The sequence below is a fragment of the Oncorhynchus gorbuscha genome, linkage group LG06, assembly GCF_021184085.1.
Source record: "Oncorhynchus gorbuscha isolate QuinsamMale2020 ecotype Even-year linkage group LG06, OgorEven_v1.0, whole genome shotgun sequence".
NCBI classification, from domain to species: domain Eukaryota; kingdom Metazoa; phylum Chordata; class Actinopteri; order Salmoniformes; family Salmonidae; genus Oncorhynchus; species Oncorhynchus gorbuscha.
The window spans coordinates 22,044,269-22,069,715 of record NC_060178.1 but is presented as its reverse complement, the minus strand read 5'-3'; the positions used below and the strand labels follow the sequence as shown (position 1 = coordinate 22,069,715).

The 25,447-nt window shown below is 45.4% G+C and overlaps 1 protein-coding gene across 6 annotated transcripts in view; it reads left to right on the top strand.

The window, feature by feature from the left end:
- The window catches only part of LOC124037687 (transducin-like enhancer protein 4), a 103,242-nt gene that overhangs the window by 55,667 nt on the left and 22,128 nt on the right, over nt 1-25,447 (top strand). For 3 of the 6 annotated variants that reach the window (XM_046352643.1, XM_046352641.1, XM_046352646.1), the window contains exons 5-14: nt 6,377-6,439; nt 9,818-9,892; nt 10,541-10,718; nt 11,260-11,276; nt 16,041-16,178; nt 17,850-17,903; nt 23,772-23,942; nt 24,061-24,193; nt 24,533-24,684; nt 25,120-25,208. In XM_046352643.1, the coding sequence (XP_046208599.1) occupies nt 6,377-6,439; nt 9,818-9,892; nt 10,541-10,718; nt 11,260-11,276; nt 16,041-16,178; nt 17,850-17,903; nt 23,772-23,942; nt 24,061-24,193; nt 24,533-24,684; nt 25,120-25,208 (1,070 nt within the window). Of the gene's footprint in view, nt 1-5,587; nt 5,680-6,376; nt 6,440-9,817; nt 9,893-10,540; nt 10,719-11,259; nt 11,277-16,040; nt 16,179-17,849; nt 17,904-23,771; nt 23,943-24,060; nt 24,194-24,532; nt 24,685-25,119; nt 25,209-25,447 lie in introns of those variants that run through there. The other 3 variants (XM_046352647.1, XM_046352642.1, XM_046352644.1) reach the window with 3 other exon arrangements.

The window sequence follows — 25,447 nt, the reverse complement described above, 5'->3', positions numbered from 1 at the left end:
ATTTAAAACCAAATACTTTTAGATTTCTACTCAAGTAGTATTTTACTGGGTGACATTTACTTGAGTAATTTTCAATGAAAGTACTTTTACTCAAGTATGATAATTGGGTACTTTTTCCACTATGGAGTCCACGATCAGCTTCTTTGTCTTGCTGACGTTGAGGGAGTGGTTGTTTTCCTGGCACACTGCTAGGTTACCTTGGCGTTCTTGGGCACAGGGACTATGGTGGTCTGCTTGAAACATGTAGGTATTACAGACTGGGTCAGGGAGAGGTTGAAAATGTCAGTGAAGGCACTTGGCTTCTGGTCTGCGCATACTCTGAGTACGTGCCCTGGTAATCAGTCTCACCCTGCGTCCTTGTGAATGTTAACCTGTTTAAAGGTCTTACTCACATCGGCCACGGAGAGAGTGATCACACAGTCATCCGGAACAGCTGGTGCTCTCACGCATGGTTCAGTGTTGATTGCCTCAAAGCGGGCATTGAAGGCATTTAGCTCTTCTGGTAGGCTTGCGTCACTGGGCAGCTCGCGGCTGGGTTTCCCTCTGTAGTCCGCGATAGTTTGCGAGCCCTGCCACATCTGACGAGTGTCAGAGCTGATGTAGTAGGATTCGATCTTAGTCCTGTATTGACAGTTTGCCTGTTTGATGGTTCGACAGAGAGCTTGGCAGGATTTCTTATTACCACCCGTGTTCGTGTCCAGCTCTTTGAAAGTAACAGCTCTAGCCTTTAGCCTGTAACCCATGGTTTCTGGTTGGGATATGTACGTACGGTCACATGACGCATGACACAGTCAATGCACTTATTAATGAAGCTGGTGACTGAACTCCTCAATGCCATCGGATGAGTTCCAGAACATATTCCAGTCTGTGCTAGCGAAACAGTACTGTAGTTTAGCATCCGCTTGTTATGCAGGTGAATGAGGACCCAAAAGCGACTTAGCGAAAACAGAGTCTTTATTCCAGTAAATGGCAAAAGTAATACTCCTGGACAACTCAAGAAGAAAACAAAACATAAAAAAACTTAAATCCACTCGTAGTAACGAGGACAGATTGGAGACTCGACCATTGACTGCAGGTTGCCTCGGGAAGGCACCGACCGTAGCAGACTAAGACACCTGCTCACACACAGCATCTGAAGGAGACAAGACACGACAGGGCGAGACAATGACACAGCACAGCGAACACCATACAAGGATCCGACAAGGACAGAAGCGGAAAACAAGGGGAGAAATAGGGACTCTAATCAGAAGGCAAAATAAGGGACAGGTGTGAAAAGACTAAATGAGTGAGTTAGGAGAATGAGGAACAGCTGGGAGCAGGAACGGAACGATAGAGAGAGAGAGAGAGAGAGAGGGAGGGGGAGAGAGAGGGATAGAAAGAGGGAACGAACCTAATAAGACTAGCAGGGGGAAACGAACGGAAGGGAAAGCACAAAGACAAGACATGACAATATATGACAAAACATGACAGTACCCCCCCACTCACCGAGCGCCTCCTGGCGCACTCGAGGAGGAACACTGGCGGCAACGGAGGAAATCATAGATCACAAACGGTCCAGCACGTCCTGAGAAAGAACCCAACTCCTCTCCTCAGGACCGTAACGGAAGACGATGAAAAGGGAAACTAGGGCTACTACTCTACAAAAAATGAGACACGGGTAGAGAACTGAAAGCTTTAGAGCAAACAGGACCAAACAGGCCAGGAGAGTAACAACTAGGGACAGACTGAGACACAGCAAGGCTAAGACCAGGAACAGGAGAGAGGCGGTGGCTGTGGACAGACTGAGACACAGCAAGTGCAGGAGCAGGACCAGGAGAGATGCGGTGGCAGGGAACAGACTGAGACACAGCAAGGGCAGGAGAGATGCGGTGGCTGGGGGCAGACTGAGACCCAGCAAGACCAGGAGCAGAAGCAGAAAAAAGGTACCAGACTTATTCTGCGCGCAGTCCGAACAAGCAGCCACGAAACGGCGCGTGTCACGATCCTGAGTAGGCCACCAAAACCGCTGGCGAATAGAAGCAAGCGTACCCCGAACGCCGGGGTGGCCAGCTAACTTGGCAGAGTGCGCCCACTGAAGAACAGCCAGGCGAGTAGAGACAGGAACGAAAAGAAGGTTACTAGGACAAGCGCGCGGCGACGGAGTGTGAGTGAGTGCTTGCTTAACCTGTCTCTCAATTCCCCAGACAGTCAACCCGACAACACGCCCATCAGGAAGGATCCCCTCGGGATCGGTAGAAGCCACAGAAGAACTAAAGAGATGGGATAAAGCATGAGGCTTGGTGTTCTTAGTACCCGGGCAATAAGAAATAAGGAACTCGAAACGAGCGAAAAACAACGCCCAACGAGCATGACGCGCATTCAGTCGTTTGGCAGAACGGATGTACTCAAGGTTCCTTTGGTCAGTCCAAACGACAAAAGGAACGGTCGCCCCCTCCAACCACTGTCGCCATTCGCCTAGGGCTAAACGGATGGCGAGCAGTTCGCGGTTAGCCACATCATAGTTACGTTCCGACGGCGACAGGCGATGAGAAAAATACGCGCAAGGGTGGACCCCATCGTCAGTATCGGAGCGCTGGGACAGAATGGCTCCCACGCCCACCCCCGACGCGTCAACCTTGACAATGAACTGTTTAGTGACGTCAGGTGCAACAAGGATAGGAGCGGATGCAAAACGCTTCTTGAGGAGATCAGAACAACAATCATACGACCGGTGAGGAGGAAGGGAGTTGGTTCTGGACCGACTGAAGACCGTGCGCAGATCATGATATTCCTCCAGCACTCCTGTCAAATCACCAGGTTCCTCCTGTGAAGAGGGAGCAGAAGAAACAGGAGGAATAGCAGACATTAAACACTTCACATGACAAGAAACGTTCCAGGAAAGGATAGAATTACTAGACCAATCAAAAGAAGGATTATGACACACTAGCCAGGGATGACCCAAAACAACAGGTGTAAAAGGTGAACAAAAAATCAAAAAAGAAATGGTCTCACTATGGTTACCAGATACAGTGAGGGTTAAAGGTAGTGTTTCACATAATATACTGGGGAGAGGACTACCATCCAAGGCGAACATGACCGTGGGCTCCCCTAACTGTCTGAGAGGAATGTCATGTTCCCGAGCCCAGACTTCGTCCATAAAACAGCCCTCCGCCCCAGAGTCTATTAATGCACTGCAGGAAGCTGCCGATCCGGTCCAGCGTAGATGGACCGGCAAGGTAGTACAGGTACTTGACGGAGAGGACAGTCTAGTAGCGCTTATCAGTCGCCCTCCGCTTACTGATGAGCTCTGGCCTTTAACTGGACATGAAATGACAAAATGACCAGAGGAACCGCAATAGAGACAGAGGCGGTTGGTGATTCTCCGTTCCCTCTCCTTAGTCGAAATGCGAATACCCCCCAGCTGCATGGGCTCAACACCTGAGTCAGTGGGGAAAGATGGTAGTGTCGGGAGAGAGGGGGACACAGTTAACGCGAGCTCTCTTCTATGAGCTCGGTGACGAAGATCTACCCGTCGTTCAATGCGAATAGCGAGTTCAATCAAAGAATCCACGCTGGATGGAACCTCCCGAGAGAGAATCTCATCCTTAACCTTAGTGTGGAGTCCCTCCAGAAAACGAGCGAGCAACGCCTGCTCGTTCCAGTTACTGGAGGCAGCAAGAGTGCGAAACTCTATAGAGTAATCCGTTATGGATCGATTACCTTGACATAGGGAAGACAGGGACCAGGAAGCTTCTTTCCCAAAAACAGAACGATCAAAAACCCTTATCATCTCCTCTTTAAAGTTCAGATAATCGTTAGTACACTCAGCGCTTGCCTCCCAGATAGCTGTGCCCCACTGCCGAGCCCGACCAGTAAGGAGTGATATGACGTAGGCAATCCGAGCTCTCTCTCTTGAGTATGTGTTGGGTTGGAGAGAGAACACAATATCACACTGGGTGAGAAAGGAACGGCACTCAGTGGGCTGCCCAGAATAACATGGTGGGTTATTAACCCTAGGTTCCGGAGACTCGGAAGACCCGGAAGTCGCTGGTGGCACGAGACGAAGACTCTGATACTGTCCTGAGAGGTCGGAGACCTGAGCGGCCAGGGTCTCAACGGCATGCCGAGCAGCAGACAATTCCTGCTCGTGTCTGCCGAGCATCGCTCCCTGGAACTCGAGAGTAGAGTAGAGAGAATCCATAGTCGCTGGGTCCATTCTTGGTCGGATCCTTCTGTTATGCAGGTGAATGAGGACCCAAAAGCGACTTAGCGAAAACAGAGTCTTTATTCCAGTAAATGGCAAAAGTAATACTCCTGGACAACTCAAGAAGAAAACAAAACATAAAAAAACTTAAATCCACTCGTAGTAACGAGGACAGACTGGAGACTCGACCATTGACTGCAGGTTGCCTCGGGAAGGCACCGACCGTAGCAGACTAAGACACCTGCTCACACACAGCATCTGAAGGAGACAAGACACGACAGGGCGAGACAATGACACAGCACAGCGAACACCATACAAGGATCCGACAAGGACAGAAGCGGAAAACAAGGGGAGAAATAGGGACTCTAATCAGAAGGCAAAATAGGGGACAGGTGTGAAAAGACTAAATGAGTGAGTTAGGAGAATGAGGAACAGCTGGGAGCAGGAACGGAACGATAGAGAGAGAGAGAGAGAGAGAGGGAGGGGGAGAGAGAGGGATAGAAAGAGGGAACGAACCTAATAAGACCAGCAGGGGGAAACGAACGGAAGGGAAAGCACAAAGACAAGACATGACAATATATGACAAAACATGACACCGCTTCATACCACTTCCGTATTGAGTGCATCACGGGTACTTCCTGTTTGAGTTTTTGCGTGTAAGCAGGAATCAGGAGGATAGAGTTATGGTCAGATTTGACAAATGGAGAACGAGGGAGAGCTTTGTATGGATCTCTGTCTGTGTCTAGCTACATGTATTACTGTTGCACAGCATCAATACAGTTTATTGTAGACGCAGTCCAGTAAAAATAAACCCCCTCTGTCTCAAGGCCAATAGGAGAGTCCCTGTTCCCTTTCTCTCTTCTGACTATGTCACGTCCTCTCTCTCCCTTTCACCACACACACACACACACACACACACACACACACACACACACACACACACACACACACACACACACACACACACACACACACACACACACACACACACACACACACACACACACACACACACACACACACACACACACACACACACACACACACACAAGCCAGTCTACACACACACACACACACACTATATAATTAGCTAGGTCTTCTCTACCCTTTGAACAGAGCCATGTATCTATCAGAGAGCTGTGTTGTATAATTTGGCCTGTATTGAGATGGGACAGGCTGGCAGTGTGTGTGTATAAATAAGCTCCTGTCAGTCAGTGTAGAGGGGGTGTCAGGACTTCCTGTGTCCTCTAATCTCGTTTGTCTCCCTTTGTGTGTCAGAAACATGTGTTAGATTGGAGGGATGGAGGACACACAAATAGACAACTATCACGGAGGGAGGGAGGCAGGCAGGGATGCAGGCAGGGGAGGGAGGATAGAGAGAGATGAAGGAAGGAAAAGGATGAATAGGGTAATAATGGCTCAGTGGGAAGGCTGTTAAAGAGGGTGAGAACGCCTGAGTGAAGAAGAGAACATAATGAGTCTCAGGGCAGAAATAGGTGAGGCATGTAGTGTGTGTGTGCGTAGACGTGTGTGTGCATGCTCATTTGTACATTTTCCTTTGTACCATATGTCGTGTGTGTTGCCACATTAGTGGGTTTCTGTGTATGTGTGTGTGTGTATGTAGAATAGACAACAATTCAATGTCCTCGACTCCTCACGTCTTGAGAGAGAGTTTTCAATGGGCCTCGGCGAGCTAGAGAAAATGGATGAAAGAATGGCATTGAATGCAGTGAGGAGAGGGAGAGACCTGCATGAGAAACTGGAGTCTAATAACATAGCTGGCTTTTCAAAGCTTCTCCCTTCCACTTTCTCTCTTCCGGTCTCATACTCTTTCTCTATTATTGCTCTCTCATTCACTTGTGGTAGGCTGGGTTTGAAACCAGGTCACCTGCATGCCACATGACTGTTAGTCCGCTGATCTAAAGCCAAGGTATGAGCTTGAGGAGCTCAGTTGTCACCGAACTACCTCCGTCACCTTTACTAACCGGATTTGCCTCAATGAAATGATCTAACTTTGATAACTGTATGAGATGGTATGGACAAAGTGTCTGTACTTTCATTGATGTATGTGTTTGTTGCTCCTGCTGCTTCCCTGAAGAAAATGACCCTGATGGCCCAAGGGGCATGAATAATGTTGTGCTGTATTATCTTGTGTGAAACATAAGATGAGACTGAAGTGTGTGTGTGTTGCAGGCGGAGATTGTGAAGCGTCTCAGTGCCATCTGTGCTCAGATCATCCCCTTCCTATCTCAGGAGGTAAGTATCACTGACACGCACGCACGCACGCACGCACGCACGCACGCACGCACGCACGCACGCACGCACGCACACACACACACACACACACACACACACACACACACACACACACACACACACACACACACACACACACACACACACCTGGCTGCACTGGCTTTATAATACATTGTTTGTTTTTGTGTGTGTGTCCGGTGACAAGTGTGAGTCCACTGAAGGGAAGGTCACAGAGCTGGCGACTGTTTTACATTGATCAATACTGCCTCTATGTGTGTATGATCACTTGCGTGTGTGTTTACACAGTGTGTGTGTGTGTACATTTGAATGAGTAAATAGGTGTAGGTTTGGGTCGTTTGAGTGTGTAGTCCTGCTGCGTACGTTTGTGTGGGTATGTGACTTTTTCCATGTGGGTGTCTGGTAGCTCAGTATGTTTTCTTCAGCGAGTGTTTGTTGTGATATTTGTATTATGTGAACAGTATGTGACAAACGGTGTGTTTGTGAATGAGATTACAAAACATATGTCAGGTACAATATAAGTATGTGGACACCTCCTCGTCGAACATCTCATTCCAAAATCATGGGTATTAATATTGAGTTGGTTCCCCCTTTGCTGCTATAACAGCCTCCACTCCTCTGGGAAGGCTTTCCACTAGATGTTGGAACATTGCTGCAGGGACTTGCTTCCATTCAGCCACAAGAGCATTAGTGAGGTCAGGCACTGATGTTGGGCGTTTAGGTGGTCGATGGGGTTGAGGTCAGGGCTCTGTGCGGGCCAGTCAAGTCCTTCCACACCGATCTCGACAAACCATTTCTGTATGGATCTCGCTTTGTGCACAGGGGCATTGTCATGCTGAAACAGGAGAGGGCCTTCCCCAAACTGCTGCCACAAAGTTGGAAGCACAGAATCGTCTAGAATGTCATTGTATGCTGTACCATTAAGATTTCCCCTCACTGGAACTAAGGGGCCTAGCCAAAACATGAAAAACAGCCCCAGATCATTATTCCTCCTCCACCAAACTTTACAGTTGGCACTATGCATTTGGGCAGGTAGCGTTCTCCTGGCAATCACCAAACCCAGATTTGTCCGTTGGACTGCCAGATGGTGAAGGGTGATTCATCACTCCAGAGAACGCATTTCCACTGCTCCAGAGTCCAATGGCGGTGAGCTTTACACCACTCCAGCCGACGCTTGGCATTGTGCATGGTGATCTTAGGCTTGTGTGCGGCTGCTCGGCCATGGAAACCCATTTCATGAAGCTCCCGACTAACAGTTATTGTGCTGACGTTGCTTCAGGAGAGACAATTTTTATGCGCTAGGCGGTTCAGCACTCGGGGGTCCCGTTCTGTGAGCTTGTGAGGCCTACCACTTTGTGGCTGAGCCGTTGTTGCTCCTAGAAGTTTCCACTTCACAATAACCTCACTTACAGTTGACCGGAGCAGCTCTAGTAGGGCATACATTTGACAAACTGACTTGTTGGAAAGGTGGCATCCTATGATGGTGCCACGTTTTAAGTCACTGAGCTCTTCAATAAGGCCATTCTACTACCACCAATGTTTGTCTATGGAGATTGCATGGCTGAGTGTTCTATTTTATACACCTGTCAGCCACGGGTGTTGCTGAAATATCCAAATCCACTCATTTGAAGGGGTGTCCACATGCTATTGTTTATACAGTGGCTTGCGAATGTATTAACCCACCTTCACATTTTTCCTATTTTGTTGCCTCTACAACCTGGATTTACACAAGATTACCTACCACTTTGAAGATACAAATGATGTTTTATTGTGAAACAAACAAGAAGTAAGACAAAAAAAACTGAACTTGAGCGTGCATAAGTATTCACTCCCCTAAAGTCAATACTTTGTAGAGCAACCTCTTGCAGCAATTAAAGCTGCAAGTCTCTTGGGGTATGTCTCTATAAGCTTGGACACATCTAGCCACTGGGATTTTTGCCTATTCTTCAAGGCAAAACTGCTCAAGCTTCTTCAAGTTGGATGGGTTCCAATGGTGTACAGCAATCTTTAAGTCATACCACAGATTCTCAATTGGGTTGAGGTCTGTGCTTTGACTAGGTCATTCCAAGACATTTAAATGTTTCCCCTTAAACCACTCGAGTGTTGCTTTAGCAGTATTCTTAGGGTCATTGTCCTGCTGGAAGGTGAACCTCCATCCCAGTCTCAAATCTCTGGAAGACTGAAACAACAGGTTTTCCTCAAGAATGTCTCTGTATTTAGCACTATCCATCATTCCTTAAATTCTGACCAGTTTCCCAGTCCCTGCTGATGGAAAAACATCCCCACAGCATGATGCTGCCACCACCATGCTTCACTGTGGGGATGGTGTCCTCGGGGTGATGAGAGGTGTTGGATTTGTGCCAGACATAGCGTTTTCCTTGATGGCCAAACAGCTCAATTTTAGTCTCATCTAACCAGAGTACCTTCTTCCATATGTTTGGGGAGTCTCCCACATGCCTTTTGGTGAACATCAAACATGTTTGCTTATTTCTTTCTTTAAGCAATGGCTTTTTTTCTGGCCACTCTTAGGTAAAGGCCAGCTCTGTGGAGTGTATGGCTTAAAGTGGTCCTATGGACAGATACTCCAATCACCACTGTGGAGAGCTTCGCAGCTCCTTCTGGGTTATCTTTGGTCTCTTTGTTGCCTCTCTGATTAATGCCCTCCTTGCCTGGTCTATGAGTTTTGGTGGGAGATCCTCTCTTGGCAGGTTTGTTGTGGTGCCATATTCTTTACATTATTTAATAATGTATTTAATGGTGCTCCTTGGGATGTTCAAAGTTCTGATATTTTTGTTATAACCCAACCCTGATCTGTACCTTTCCCCCACTTTTCCCTGACCTGTTTGGAGAGCTCCTTGGTATTCATTGTGCCACTTGCTTGATGGTGCACCTTGCTTAGTGGTGTTGCAGACTCTGGAGCATTTAAATTCCAAACAAGTGGACTTTATTTAGCTAATTATGTGACTTTGAAGGTTGCACCAGATCTTATTTAGGGGCTTCATAGCAAAGGGGGTGAATACATACAGTATGCACGCACCGCTTTACTGTTTTTAAAGTTTTTTTTATTGAATATTTTGAAACAAGTATTTTTTTTCAATTCACCAATTTGGACTATTTTGTGTATGTCCATTACATGAAATCAAATTAAAAATATATTTTGATTACAGGTTGTAATGCAACAAAATAGGAAAAATGCCAAGGGGATGAATACTTTTCAAGGCACTGTATATAGTGTATGTCTATGTGTTATGAGAAGCACACAGCGGGATAAATAACCTGTGTGTGTGTGTGTGTGTGTGTGTGTGTGTGTGTGTGTGTGTGTGTGTGTGTGTGTGTGTGTGTGTGTGTGTGTGTGTGTAGCATCAACAGCAGGTGGTCCAGGCAGTGGAGAGGGCCAAACAAGTCACTATGGCCGAACTCAACGCCATCATTGGGGTGAGTCACCTCTGGTCACCATGACAACCCTCACACCCCCAACAGCGACACTATCAACATCAACACACACACACACACACACACACAAAGTCACAGTCTACAGGGGCATGCACACCTCTCTCTCTGCAGTGTTTAAAGTGCCGGGGTGTAAGTAGAGTGTAATGTGATCAGAGCTCCGACAAGCTCTCACTGTAACACACACACACACACACACACACACACACACACACACACACACACACACACACACACACACACACACACACACACACACACACACACACACACACACACACACACACACACACACACACACACACACACACACACACACACACACACACACACACACAAAATAAGCTGTAATAAGGCCCAAGGAAAATAGCCTCTCTTTATCTGTCTGTACCCCCCTCCTCTCCTCTCCCTCCATCGCATCTCTTTTTCCCCCCTCTGTTTTGTTCTCTCCTTCTGCCCCACTCTTTCTCTTTCTCTCTCTCCTTTTCTCTATTCCTCCCCCTCCCTGTGTCCTTCCTCTCTCTCTCTCTCTCTCTCTCTCTCTCTCTCTCTCTCTCTCTCTCTCTCTCTCTCTCTCTCTCTCTCTCTCTCTCTGTCCTCCTTCTCCCCCTGCCCTGTCTCCCTGGTGTACAGCAGCAGCAGCTCCAGCACCTGTCTCACCACACCCCAGGTATTCCCCTGACTCCCCACCCATCAGGCCTCTCTCTGGGGGGAGGTTCAGGTCTGCTTGCCCTTACTGGAGCCATGGGGGTCTCAGCCCACCTGGCCTCCAAGGATGAACGCAACCACCTGGACCCTGAGCACCTAAGAGGTACTACTCACTGACTGACCTCCACGTGAAGGACATTGGTGAAGAACTGTTGTACTGAAATGTGTCAGCTTTTGATACAAAATAACCACTTGGCTGAACTTTTGTTGAACTCAAAGGGTGGCGGAATATTTTGAGGAACAGCGCTCATTGAACAACTAACAAATGGCATTATGTTGCCTGCGAGGCTGTATTGATGGAGGGTGACTAGATGTTAAACTTATAGGACCCTGGTGCAGAAAAAGAATGAGAGAGAGACTGAGCAGACAGATGAGTGCTGAATGAATGAACGGGAAGACAGAAAGCATTGTGTCTCTGAGGAGTGGAGACCGAGACGGAGAGGGCAGCACTGCAGATTGGAAACATGTACAATACAAAGCTTGCGTTTTTATTGCACTGGGACAGGCCTTTTTCAGGTTGACCTTGGCATGCTGTGGAGCTGTTGTTATTATTATCTATGCTGACGTCAATCACCCCTCTACCCCTTCCCCCTCTACCCCTCACCCCCTCTACTGCTCCTTCCCTCTTTCTGTTCCCTTCACAGAGGCTGCGCCCAGCAGGGTAAGTAACCCCAACGTGTGTGTCTGTTTGTGTGCGTGTGTGTGTGACTGTGAGACCCTCTTTAAAGAGGACCTCTAAAAGGGTCTGTTTTGTTGGAGAGTTTCCATTAATAGGACCAGCACCTAGGTTAACATAGCTAGTACAACAGTAGAACAGTTCTGTTGTTCCTTAACTCAGGCCCAATGGTAGGGTTGCAAAGAGAGCGTTTGGTATCTTTCAAGTATTTTATGTAAAGTATCACAAGACATATAGCGGACATTTTGAGTACTTCAAATTATCACAGGCCCTCTCTCTGGCCTATATGAAATAATTAAATAACTAATGACAAAGCTGTTAAACATGATCCTAAATGTGAACCATCAACTTAGTGAATACCATTAGTGTTTAATATGAGGGTTTCAGCATGAATATTTTATACACACTTAGTGAAATAAATATGTTAATATGTCTTTGCTGTCGATGTTTTGGCACCAACTGGTGGCAGTTCTAAAAAAAAGACAGTAGTTGGGTGAGTTGTAATGTTAATTGAAAATAATGCCATTGTTGATTAGATGCTTTATTCATTAATTAGCCAATTTTTCTCTTGAACCATATGGTCTCTATATTAGAAACTCATGGACAATATGGACACAGATATAAAAAATGAAAACTATATATATGAATATATCATTTTTATTCAAATATTTTTATTTAGAATATAAATTACCAGAGTGACTTCACAAAATAGATGGCATCATGAGGGAGGAAAAGTATGTGGATATATTGTAGCAACATCTCAAGGCATCAGTCAGGAAGTTAAAGTTTGGTCGCAGTGCTTGCTGTGCCACTAGAGATCCTGGTTTGAGACCAGGCTCTGTCACAGCCGGCCGTGACCGGGAGACCCATGGGGCGGCGCACAATTGTCCCAGCATCGTCCGAGTTAGGGGAGGGTTTGGCCAGCAGGGATGTTCTTGTCCCATCGTGCTCTACAGGCTCCTGTGGCAGGCCGGGCACAATGCACGCTGACACGGTCGCCAGGTGTACGGTGTTTCCTCCCGACACATTGGTGCAGCTGGTTTCCGTGTTCCCCCAACGTCTTACTCTAGAGAATTAACGCCCTTATACTAATGTAATGATTTTAAAGAAGTCGTGTTTGTGATAACGTCCTCAAAAATATGGATGGCGCAAGGGAGGAAGGAGAGATGCATATCAATTGCTATTTGTTAAGTTGTGATTATTTTTTTAAATGGAGAGGAAGAAAGAAAAAGCAAGGGGAAGAAAGAGAAAGCAAGAGGGAGAAAGAGAAAGCAAGGGGAAGAAAGAGAAAGCAAGGGGAAGAAAGAGAAAGCAAGGGGAAGAAAGAAAAAGCAAGGGGAAGCAAGGGGAAGAAAGAGAAAGCAAGGGGAAGAAAGAGAAAGCAAGGGGAAGAAGGAAAAAGCAAGGGGAAGAAAGAGAAAGCAAGAGGAAGAAAGAGAAATCAAGGGGAAGAAAGAGAAAGCAAGGAGAAGAAAGAGAAAGCAAGGAGAAAGCAAGGGGAAGAAAGAGAAAGCAAGGGGAAGAAGGAGAAAGCAAGGGGAAGAAAGAGAAAGCAAGGGGAAGAAAGAGAAAGCAAGGGGAAGAAAGAGAAAGCAAGGGGAAGAAGGAGAAAGCAAGGGGAAGAAAGAGAGCAAGGAAGAAAGGGAAGAAAGAGAAAGCAAGGGGAAGAAAGAGAAAGCAAGGGGAAGAAAGAGAAAGCAAGGGGAAGAATGAAAAAGCAAGGGGAAGAAAGAGAAAGCAAGGGGAAGAAGGAGAAAGCAAGGGGAAGAAGGAGAAAGCAAGGGGAAGAAAGAGAAAGCAAGGGGAAGAAAGAGAAAGCAAGGGGAAGAAAGAGAAAGCAAGGGAAGAAAGAGAAAGCAAGGGGAAGAAAGAAAAAGCAAGGGGAAGAAAGAGAAAGCAAGGGGAAGAAAGAGAAAGCAAGGGGAAGAAGGAGAAAGCAAGGGGAAGAAAGAGAAAGCAAGGGGAAGAAAGAGAAAGCAAGGGGAAGAAAGAAAAAGCAAGGGGAAGAAAGAGAAAGCAAGGGGAAAGCAAGGGGAAGAAAGAGAAAGCAAGGGGAAGAAGGAAAAAGCAAGGGGAAGAAAGAGAAAGCAAGAGGAAGAAAGAGAAAGCAAGGGGAAGAAAGAGAAAGCAAGGAGAAGAAAAGAAAGCAAGGGGAAAGCAAGGGGAAGAAAGAGAAAGCAAGAGGAAGAAAGAGAAAGCAAGGGGGAAGAAAGAGAAAGGGGAAGAAAGAAAAGCAAGGGGAAGAAAGAGAAAGCAAGGGGAAAGCAAGGGGAAGAAAGAGAAAGCAAGGGGAAGAAGGAAAAAGCAAGGGGAAGAAAGAAAAAGCAAGGGGAAGAAAGAGAAAGCAAGAGGAAGAAAGAGAAAGCAAGGGGAAGAAAGAGAAAGCAAGGGGAAGAAAGAGAAAGCAAGGAGAAAGCAAGGGGAAGAAAGAGAAAGCAAGGGGAAGAAAGAGAAAGCAAGGGGAAGAAAGAGAAAGCAAGGGGAAGAAAGAGAAAGCAAGGGGAAGAAAGAGAAAGCAAGGGGAAGAAGGAGAAAGCAAGGGGAAGAAAGAGAAAGCAAGGGGAAGAAAGAGAAAGCAAGGGGAAGAAAGAGAAAGCAAGGGGAAGAAAGAGAAAGCAAGGGGAAGAATGAAAAAGCAAGGGGAAGAAAGAGAAAGCAAGGGGAAGAAGGAGAAAGCAAGGGGAAGAAGGAGAAAGCAAGGGGAAGAAAGAGAAAGCAAGGGGAAGAAAGAGAAAGCAAGGGGAAGAAAGAGAAAGCAAGGGGAAGAAAGAGAAAGCAAGGGGAAGAAAGAGAAAGCAAGGGGAAGAAAGAGAAAGCAAGGGGAAGAAAGAGAAAGCAAGGGGAAGAAGGAGAAAGCAAGGGGAAGAAAGAGAAAGCAAGGGGAAGAAAGAGAAAGCAAGGGGAAGAAAGAGAAAGCAAGGGGAAGAAAGAGAAAGCAAGGGGAAGAAAGAGAAAGCAAGGGGAAGAAAGAGAAAGCAAGGGGAAGAATGAAAAAGCAAGGGGAAGAAAGAGAAAGCAAGGGGAAGAAGGAGAAAGCAAGGGGAAGAAGGAGAAAGCAAGGGGAAGAAAGAGAAAGCAAGGGGAAGAAAGAGAAAGCAAGGGGAAGAAAGAGAAAGCAAGGGGAAGAAAGAGAAAGCAAGGGGAAGAAAGAAAAAGCAAGGGGAAGAAAGAGAAAGCAAGGGGAAGAAAGAGAAAGCAAGGGGAAGAAGGAGAAAGCAAGGGGAAGAAAGAGAAAGCAAGGGGAAGAAAGAGAAAGCAAGGGGAAGAAAGAAAAAGCAAGGGGAAGAAAGAGAAAGCAAGGGGAAAGCAAGGGGAAGAAAGAGAAAGCAAGGGGAAGAAGGAAAAAGCAAGGGGAAGAAAGAGAAAGCAAGAGGAAGAAAGAGAAAGCAAGGGGAAGAAAGAGAAAGCAAGGAGAAGAAAGAGAAAGCAAGGGGAAAGCAAGGGGAAGAAAGAGAAAGCAAGAGGAAGAAAGAGAAAGCAAGGGGAAGAAAGAGAAAGCAAGGGGAAGAAAGAAAAAGCAAGGGGAAAAAAGAGAAAGCAAGGGGAAAGCAAGGGGAAGAAAGAGAAAGCAAGGGGAAGAAGGAAAAAGCAAGGGGAAGAAAGAAAAAGCAAGGGGAAGAAAGAGAAAGCAAGAGGAAGAAAGAGAAAGCAAGGGGAAGAAAGAGAAAGCAAGGAGAAGAAAGAGAAAGCAAGGGGAAAGCAAGGGGAAGAAAGAGAAAGCAAGGGGAAGAAAGAGAAAGCAAGGGGAAGAAAGAGAAAGCAAGGGGAAGAAAGAGAAAGCAAGGGGAAGAAAGAGAAAGCAAGGGGAAGAAGGAGAAAGCAAGGGGAAGAAAGAGAAAGCAAGGGGAAGAAAGAGAAAGCAAGGGGAAGAAAGAGAAAGCAAGGGGAAGAAAGAGAAAGCAAGGGGAAGAATGAAAAAGCAAGGGGAAGAAAGAGAAAGCAAGGGGAAGAAGGAGAAAGCAAGGGGAAGAAGGAGAAAGCAAGGGGAAGAAAGAGAAAGCAAGGGGAAGAAAGAGAAAGCAAGGGGAAGAAAGAGAAAGCAAGGGGAAGAAAGAGAAAGCAAGGGGAAGAAAGAGAAAGCAAGGGGAAGAAAGAGAAAGCAAGGGGAAGAAAGAGAAAGCAAGGGGAAGAAGGAGAAAGCAAGGGGAAGAAAGAGAAAGCAAGGGGAAGAAAGAGAAAGCAAAGGGAAGAAAGAGAAAGCAAGGGGAAGAAAGAGAAAGCAAGGGGAAGAAAGAGAAAGCAAGGGGAAGAAAGAGAAAGCAAAGGGAAGAAAGAGAAAGCAAGGGGAAGAAAGAAAAAGCAAGGGAAAGAGCGGGAGAGAAGATAGGGAGGGACAGATGGAGGAGAAGACTGGGAGTTTGTTGAGAAAAGTGTGGTTCTTTGTGTTCTGGTCTCGTCCATCCAACCAGCTTCCTGTCTGTGTCCTCTACAGTTCAAAAGAACAGAACGTTCCATAGGAGTCAACCGATGAAAGAGAATAGAGTTAGCCCACATAGACCCCAGAAATAATACTCCACTTTGATGTTTTATTCCTCTGTTATGGTGATCACACCATGCTCTTTCTAGTATAAATAGCCAGAAAATTGGCTTCTTGTAAAATGATCAGAGTCATATTTGAGAGTCATATGAGCTTTTCCGTGTCAGGGAGAAAGTTAATACACTTTTAATGTGTTGTTTGATTGCATTTTCTGTATGACTTACCTGTTGTGTGTCAGCTCTTTTTTATTTGATATGTGTGTGTGTGTGCAGAGTAAGTCTGTGTCGTCGACAGACAGCCAGCAAGTGGAGGAGCGCCAGGGCCCGTCGGGGGGGTATTCCTCCTCCCAGGGAGGGGGCGACGCTAAGAGGAGGCGCTGTGATGACAAGGAGCCCCTCCCACCTCACTACGTACGTATGCCATTCAATTAAACCTGCACTGCAGTATTAACGCTGGATCAGCCCCAAGTCTCTGACATCACAGGTCAACCAGAGGTCACAGTCATTCTGCTAGTCAAATATGTGTTTAGCTTGGAAGGGTAAGACATGCAATGGCCAAAATAGATTACCCTAGTGAACATGATATCTCTCTCTGTGGAGTGAGTATTCTGATTGACATAACTCCTCTATGAGAACTGCCTTAAATATCACATCAGTGTAGCCTCTCGTGAAGGGAGATGTTGTGTTTTTAAAACAGGCTGGACAGGGAGTTCTGTTGATCATCCGCCTCTCTGTACTACATGATGTAATGGTTGTTTTTCTCCCAGCTCCAGTCTGTCTACATCCAGGATGTTTTTCTCCCAACTCCGGTATGTCTACATCCAGGTTGTTTTTCTCCCAGCTCCAGTCTGTCTACATCCAGGATGTTTTTCTCCCAACTCCGGTATGTCTACATCCAGGATGTTTTTCTCCCAGCTCCAGTCTGTCTATGTCCAGGATGTTTTTCTCCCAGCTCCGGTATGTCTACATCCAGGATGTTTTTCTCCTAGCTCCAGTCTGTCTATGTCCAGGATGTTTTTCTCCCAGCTCCGGTATGTCTACATCCAGGATGTTTTTCTCCCAGCTCCAGTCTGTCTATGTCCAGGATGTTTTTCTCCCAGCTCCGGTATGTCTACATCCAGGATGTTTTTCTCCCAGCTCCAGTCTGTCTATGTCCAGGATGTTTTTCTCCCAGCTCCGGTATGTCTACATCCAGGATGTTTTTCTCCCAGCTCCGGTATGTCTACATCCAGGATGTTTTTCTCCTAGCTCTGGTCTGTCTAGGATGTTTTTCTCCTAGCTCCAGTCTGTCTATGTCCAGGATGTTTTTCTCCCAGCTCCGGTATGTCTACATCCAGGATGTTTTTCTCCCAGCTCCAGTCTGTCTATGTCCAGGATGTTTTTCTCCCAGCTCTGGTCTGTCTACATCCAGGATGTTTTTCTCCTAGCTCTGGTCTGTCTACATCCAGGATGTTTTTCTCCTAGCTCTGGTCTGTCTATGTCCAGGATGTTTTTCTCCTAGCTCTGGTCTGTCTACATCCAGGATGTTTTTCTCCTAGCTCTGGACTGTCTACATCCAGGATGTTTTTCTCCTAGCTCTGGTCTGTCTATGTCCAGGATGTTTTTCTCCAGCTCCAGTCTGTCTACATCCAGGATGTTTTTCTCCCAGCTCTGGTCTGTCTTCGTCCAATATGTTTTTTTGTCCTAGCTCTGGTCTGTATATGTTTAGGAATAGTCTCTCCAACATGGCCCTGATCTGGCTCAATATAATTAGGGGGTGATGCCACTCCACTGTGATGTCAAAAGGAATATCAGGCCACGATCACATCAATGCACTGTTGACATGGTGATTAAGTGCCATCGCTGTCACCACTATTCCCAGAGAGAGAGGTGGAGAAGAAGAGAGGAAGGGAGAGAGAGGAATAAAGTAGTAATATGGCCAAACAGACAGAGAAAGGGGGGGGGGGCATATCTGTGTATGTGTGTAGTGTGTGTGTTAGTCTGTGTGTACGGCTGACAGAAGGAAGGTGTGAAGGGTGGGCAATGTTGTTTACGTGAGAGAGAGTGTGGTGCACCTGACATTCTCTCCTCTGTGTCTCTTAGGACAGTGATGGGGACAAGAGTGAGGATAACCTGGTGGTTGATGTCTCTAATGAAGTAAGAATAACCAAGTCACACGTAGACACAGATCTTGGATGAGCTTACCCTCTCCCAATTCTAACCAAACCCGTTAGAGGGAAAAGGCTAAACTGGCCTTAGATCAGCACCTACTACATGCAACATCTGACCCCATGTAACTGCTAAAGGAAAACGATTCAAATGTTTAAGATACAAATGCATCAGGCCTCCCGAGTGGCACGGTGGTTTAAGGCACTGCATCGCAGTGCTAGCTGTGCCACTAGAGATCCTGGTTCGAGATCCTGGTTCGAGTCCAGGCTCTGTCACAGCCGGCCACGACCGGGAGACCCATGGGGCGGCGCACAATTGGCCCAGCGTCGTCTGGGATAGGGGAGGGTTTGGCCAGCAGGGATGTCCTTGTCCCATCGTGCTCTAGCGACTCCTGTGGCGGGTCAGGGGCATGCACGCTGACATGGTCACCAGGTGTACGGTGTTTCCTCTGACACATTGGTGTGACTGGCTTTCGGGTTAAGCGGGCATTGTGTCAAGAAGCAGTGCTGCTTGGATGGATTGTGAGGACAAACGGCTTTCAACCTTCGCCTCTCCCGAGTCCGTATGGGAGTTGCAGCTCTTTCCAAAGTCAAGACAAATGACTTAAATGTAAATGTAAATGTAAGACAGAACTTAATTGATTGATAAGACCGAGAGCCGAATTTGCTATCCATCGAGTTCGACTCAACCATTACTTCCATTGTAATCTTCACCGTCATTTACCAACAAGCTATGCAGGAATGACCAATTAGCTGATATAGCAACTATTGAATTACTATCAGAACCCAAATTAATCAAAGATTATCCCGCTTCTATAAAGAATTGTACATCTCTGATTGTAAATCTACACAATGTCAGACTAAGGCCTTTCTAAAATAATTAAGAACTCCTCTTCTCTCAATAGAGGAAGCCGCCTCGCTGGGACCCAAATCTCTCTCAATGAACTCAAAAGGACATTGGGTAGAATGAATAAAGGAAAATCGCCTGTATGGGATTCCCCCTTAAGGTCTATTTAAAATGTGGGAATCAATTTGGTCCACTATTGCTTGAAATGATTAACACAGCCGTTCACAAAGGTTCATTTGGGAGATGTGAATACACCACTATTTTAGCTTTTACATTTTTTTTAAAGGTAAGGATGCTACCCAGTGTTCTCACTATCACTCCCTATCTTGATAAACACAGATATCAAACCGTCTTGAGACTTCCTTACCCAAAGTGGGTTTGTTAAAAAACGTTCATTCTCAGATAACCTCCGTTGACTATTACATATCTTAAATGCTTCATCAGAACCTTGGGCTGATTTATCTCCTGTTGCAGAAAAAGCTTTTTGATAGACTAGAATGGTCATATCTCTGGTCTGTCTTCGAACAAATGGGAATTGGCCTCCAATTTCATTAATATGCTTAAAACACTAAATATGCCAATTCCTCAGCCGTAGATATTATAGGCAATATCTGCTCTGATCATTCAGAATCACAATAAGCAATAGACAAGGTGATCTGATTTCTCCTTTGTTATTTGTTTACCAATTTCCCTGATCACTTCATCTCATTATACGTGGACAAAATTGTACTATATCTAGACATTATATCTCAATCACTCCCAAATGCATTGAAGATCATCGATAAATTCAGCTTCATCTCAAGTTATTAAATTAATCGACCCAAATCTGCCTTACTTCCTCTCAAGACCCAGACGGAGGACTCCATCTCTGCTTTTGGAATCCCAATCATTTCCCATTTTAAATATTTGGGTGTAATAGATTTTCTTCCTTATATAAAACCATTGCTAGAAACTTAAAAAGAATGTTCAAATCAATTAAATCCAACCTCAGTAGATGGACTAACATCCATGTTGCTTTAACCAGCAGAATATGTATTGTCAAAATGAAAAATGGCCATGGCTGGATTTTTGTAATTCAATTCTTCCCATGTCTCCCCTTCTGGCTTTTGGGATAAAATCCATAGTGGGATTTTAAAAAATGAATAAAGCAATGTAAGTGATTCCAGATGAAATGAAGAGGGAAAGAAGTAGGAGGACTATCTGTACCAACGTTGAAATTGTATTTCCAGGCATTAGCATTTTGCACCATCCTAAATTAGTTTAGACATTATTCTTACGTTCCCTGACTGAGTATATAGAGAACAATGGTGTCTCCTATTGCCATGGAAGAGGTGGTCTTCACTGATATATCTCTTAACCCTTCTCCTACAATTTACGTTGTTCTGCGGAAATCAAATAACATAAAACAAAAATCCCCATCAAAACCGTCTGTTTAAACAATGTAAACTACGCTTTGGTCCTACTGTTGCTCACACAATCTCTATTTTGCGCGACATTTTAAAACAATGTAACTTGATATCAAAATGGCATGCCCATACTCCAATATTTCACAATAATACCTTGCAATATGAGGGTGGCCTTTTGCAGCCACCCAATGGTTCAAATGTGTTAATCCGTACCCTTGTTGATATCATGGATAGTAATGGTTTGAAAACATTCCAAGATTGAAATATACATAAACATAAACAGGAAACTTCTTTTTTCTATATTTACAACTTAGGTCAGCGATGCTGTCCTATGGAGTCCCTTGGGAAACCCAAATACCAAACCATCCAATTATGTGAAATATAAATAAATTATCTGGGCTCCAAAAAGGACTGATGTCTATAAACAACTTTTGGAAAGCTCATATTCTGGGCAAGCCATTAAAAAGTATGGGTTAGATCTAAGTGAATCTGAACAACCCTTTATTGGAACAGAATATGGAAACGTGACCATGGCATCCAGTAATCTGAACCATCAATTTATAAACTTTAAGTTTGTTCACAGAATGTATTTAACACCAAGGAAATATTTCACAAAGAAATTGGCCCCAACTCCCAACTCACTGTTCACTGTGTCCCCTAAATCAGGTAGGCACTGCAGTTAAATGCTTCTGGGACAAAGTTACAAAATTCCTTTCAAAGTACATTAATGTAAATATTCAATGCTTTGCATCTACAGTGCATTTGGAAAGTATTCAGACCTCTTCATTTTTCCCACATTTTGTTACATTACAGCCTTATTCTAAAATTGATTAAATTGTTATTTCTCCTCATCAGTCTACACAAAATACCCCATAATGACAGAAAAAAGCACATTTGACTTGTCCCAAAGTCACTCCTGTGTTGTCTTGGCTGTGTGCTTAGGGTCGTTGTCCTGTTGAAAGGTGAACCATCACCCCATTCTGAGGTCCTGAGCGCTCTGGAGCAGGTTTTCATCAAGGATCTCTCTGTACTTTGCTCCGTTCATCTGACTAGTGTCCCATTCTCTGCCGCTGAAAAGCATCCCCACAGCATGATGCTGCCACCACCATGCTTTAACGTAGGGATGGTGCCAGGTTTCCTCCAGACGTGACGCTTGTCATTCAGGCCAAAGAGTTCAATTTTGGTTTCATCAGACCAGAGAATCTTGTTTCTCATGGTCTGAGAGTCCTTTAGGTGCCTTTTGGCAAACTCCAAGCGGGCTGTCATGTGCCTTTAACTGAGGAGTGGCTTCCATCTGGCCACTCTACCATAAAGGCCTGATTGGTGGAGTGCTGCAGAGATGGTTGTCCTTCTGGAAGGTTATCCCATTTCCACAGAGGAACTCTGGAGCTCTGTCAGAGTGACCATCGGCTTCTTGGTCACTTCCCTGACCAGGGCCCTTCTCCCCCGAATGCTCAGTTTGGCCAGACATGCAGTTCTAGAAAGAGTCTTGGTGGTTCCAAACTTCTTCCATTTAAGAATGATGGAGGCCACTGTGTTCTTGGGAACCTTCAAGGCTGCAGAAATGTTTTGGTACCCTTCCTGAGATCTTTACCTTGACACAATCCTGTCTTGGAGCTCCATGGACAATTCCTTTGACCTCATTGCTTAGTTTTTGCTCTGACATGCACTGTCAACTGTGGGACCTTATATAGACAGGTGTGTGCCTTTCTAAATCATTTCCAATCAATTGAATTTACCACAGGTGCACTCCATTCAAGTTGTACAAAACATCTCAAGGATGATCAATGGAAACAGGATGCACCTGGGCTCGATTGAGTCTCATAGCAAAGGGTCTGAATACTTATGTAAATAAGGTGTTTCTTTTTTTATACATTTGCAAACATTTCTAAAAAGCTGTTTTTTCTTTGTCATTGCGGGGTATTGTGTGTAGATGAATGAGGAAAACAATGAATTGAATCCCTTTCAGAAGAAGGCTGTAACGTAACAAAATGTGGAAAAGGGGATGGGGTCTGAATACTTTCTGAATGCACTGTACTATGTTACTTAACGATGATAGTTTCTTGAATCTCCTAATTAATCAGAGACAATTACTGCTGGCAGGCAGCACTGCTGCAAAACAGATGTTGGCTATTAGATGGAAATCACCTCACTCTCTCTCAATTCACCAGTGGATACAGTTACCACTAGAAGTTCAATCATTAGTATTATCCACAGCGAGATGTTGGGCGTGGAGACTGATTTTTGTTTTTATTTTCCTTTGCAAACCAGGGTTTATTGTTACTTTTTGATTCTATGATATGATCAAAATGATCAATACTTTATATTTCTGTACCTTTTTTGGGATGTTTTTTTCTTTTTGAGCATCAGCCAACAGGAAAATGCAGAGTATGAGATTGTATGAGTTTGTGTAGTGTACCTGTAGCCCTCCCCAAATAAAAAAATGATCAAATAAACATTTTGTCACAAAAAAAATTACATTTTTTATCTTCTGACAAGACCTTATCTTTTGTGACAACTGATGCATCCTCTCTCCTTCAGTGTAAGTGAAAGTGTTGAGTCACTGATCAGTTTGCATGCTGTACAACCCCAGGCAGTATCAGTAGCCTAGTCAAACTGTGTACTGTGCCCAGCTTCGCGTGCTGACAAACGCGAAGTAGACTGCCTGTTCCTGATCTTGCAAATCTGTGTGGCACCTTCAGCATTCAAATACTAAAATGGCTTGCGTGTTGTTATGTTTTATTAGTTGAGTGACAACCTATGTCATTTGCTAGGTTATTGACATCTATGCGCTGCTACCGAAGACACAACTGTCATCTGGCTATAGCCTACCTGCTAAGTCTTACAATATAATTGATGGTTCAGGTTTACCATCAGCAATAGTTTTGGTAGTTTTGCTTTAAACAATCAGTGTATTTGGTCATTTTTAAATGTAGAGGGTAAAATTGATAATTACACAATGAGGACACCAATCACTCTGAATTATGAGGAGCTGCCGTTCTCTCCTTTCCTAGTGAGTAAAGTCTCTCCCTGTTGAACACAGCTCTGGAACACACACGCACAGACACCCCTCCTCTCATTAGATAGCAGCAGTGTGTTTCCTTTGTTTATGCCCTCAGAATATTTTACATTGTTTAAATAATTAATGCAGTGTACCGAAATATATGTTTTATCCAAGCTTTCTGCATTTGGACAAAAGCGGGAAAGTCTCTTGTGTGATTTTTGCATAGAGAACAATTTGAGAATTTGACAGATGTTCTTATTGAGTGTGTGAGAGGGGATGTCTCTGGTGATTGTTGTGGTACAGTCTGTGGATGTGTGTTCTGCTCAGATACAGCTACAGGAGATGTGCTGACTGCAGCACACTAGGAGAAGATGGGAAGGGTTTTATTGGGGTAGCTGTGGCAGGGAGGTAGTTTGCTGGGTTTGACTTAGAGTACCGTACAGGCCTCATACACACTTGTGCTTAAATCCATACGGACACTATCGTGATCTATAATGTCTATAATGTTACATTTTTAGAGATTTTTGACAGCTAATGTGAAGCTACGCTCTTGTGTAGTTTTGGGGTGACCTGGAGTCCCTTATCGGTCTATATACACAGGAACCCACGTCTCCCGCGGGCAGCCCCCCTCACTCCCCCCACGGGAACGGTCTGGACCGGGCTCCCAACCTGAGGAAGGAGTTACCAGGGTCCCCCAGGAGCCCCGGAGAGGTCCCGTCCTCCCCCCTACCATGCAGCCCCACACCGGGCAAGGCCAAGGACCCAGCACAGGTATTGTACATTCGTTGTCAAGCATTAACATTGTGCCCAACATCAGCAAATGAGAGTACTATCCCTTACTTATCTGTATGAAGGTGTATCATGACTGTATCTCGTTACCTCTCTTTAGGTGGAGAAGTCTGGGTCTTCGTTGTCTAAGTCGAGCACCCCGTCCCCATCTCACCATGAGGCTCTTACCCCCGGCCCCAGTACATCCTGCCTCCGCCTGGTCAGCAGGGCTGCCTCCTCCGCTGACCCCCAGGGTGAGTCACACACCTGTCTGTCTTGTCTGTCTTTCATACCTTCTGTCTGTGCCCGTTATTATACCCCTGCTATACCATCCTATTAATCTATTGTGATCATATAGCCATGTAATACCATAATTATACTTTTAATCTGCTCATAATACCATTATAACTCACCACTGCTCCCTACTGTGATAATGTGCTCCTGTGGTACAGTTGATCAGCTAAAAGCAATAAAGACGGGTTATAGTATAAGATATCACCAACACAACTCTCCGTAGACCCCACCTGTCTGACCTATCTGGTCCTCAGTGATGGATGTTCCCATCCACCCTCTCTTCACCCCCCTTCCCCTAGCTCTCCGCAGTCCTCTGTCTGTGCCCCCCAGTTTGTACCCGGCTCAATTTGGGGGGGTGTCCCACGCAGGCGTCAATGGGGAGCTAGCCAGTCCCGGAGGCTTCTCGCCCCAGATCAGCGCTGCCACCAGCGCCTACACCCGCAGCCCCTTGGTGAGTTCTTTAGCACACCTCACTCACCTCTCTGTTTAAAACAGGTGTCCACAACTCCAGACCTCAAGGGCTGCATTGTCTATCGTCTTTGTCTCTTCCTGGCACTTAATTGATCAATTATGTCCCAAATTGGCCAGTTAGTGCACCCACCTGGTTGCCCGGGTGTGAATCAATTACTAATTATAAGGAAACAAATCAAGTCTAAACACTGTGGCCCTGAAGCATGGAAGATATGCATCACTGGTTTAAAACAAAACTTACAGCCGTATTCTGTTTTGACAATGTTTTCTGTGGTAGTAACTGGTTTGAAAGCCTATGTTGGATGAATTGTCAAGATTTCACTGAATTTGATAAGATTAGGATTGACTGAGATTGAACTGTTACAACACCAAATTATTATTTTAGTAATCCTCCTGTCTTTGGTCCTCCTCCTAGGCTCTCCAGGTGGCATATGAGTCTCGGTCCCACCTCAGGGCCCCAGGGCTGTCCTCCTCACTGCCTGGTGGATCCTCTGGGGGAAAACCGTATGTCGCTCCTCTCCTCCATCCAAACATAGAGAACTGTCGTTGTTGTTGTTTTAGCTGGGGCAAGCAGCAAGCTCTCCCAAGTTAGATATAAAATTACACAACAACCTTATCGTCGCTATGCTATTGATTGTAGGGCTGGGACGATACCAGTATCACAATATTTTGTTTTCATGTCAAAAATGAAAATATGAAGCAAACCAAACTCTTTGGTCCTTTAAAAACCTGCTCTATGTAAA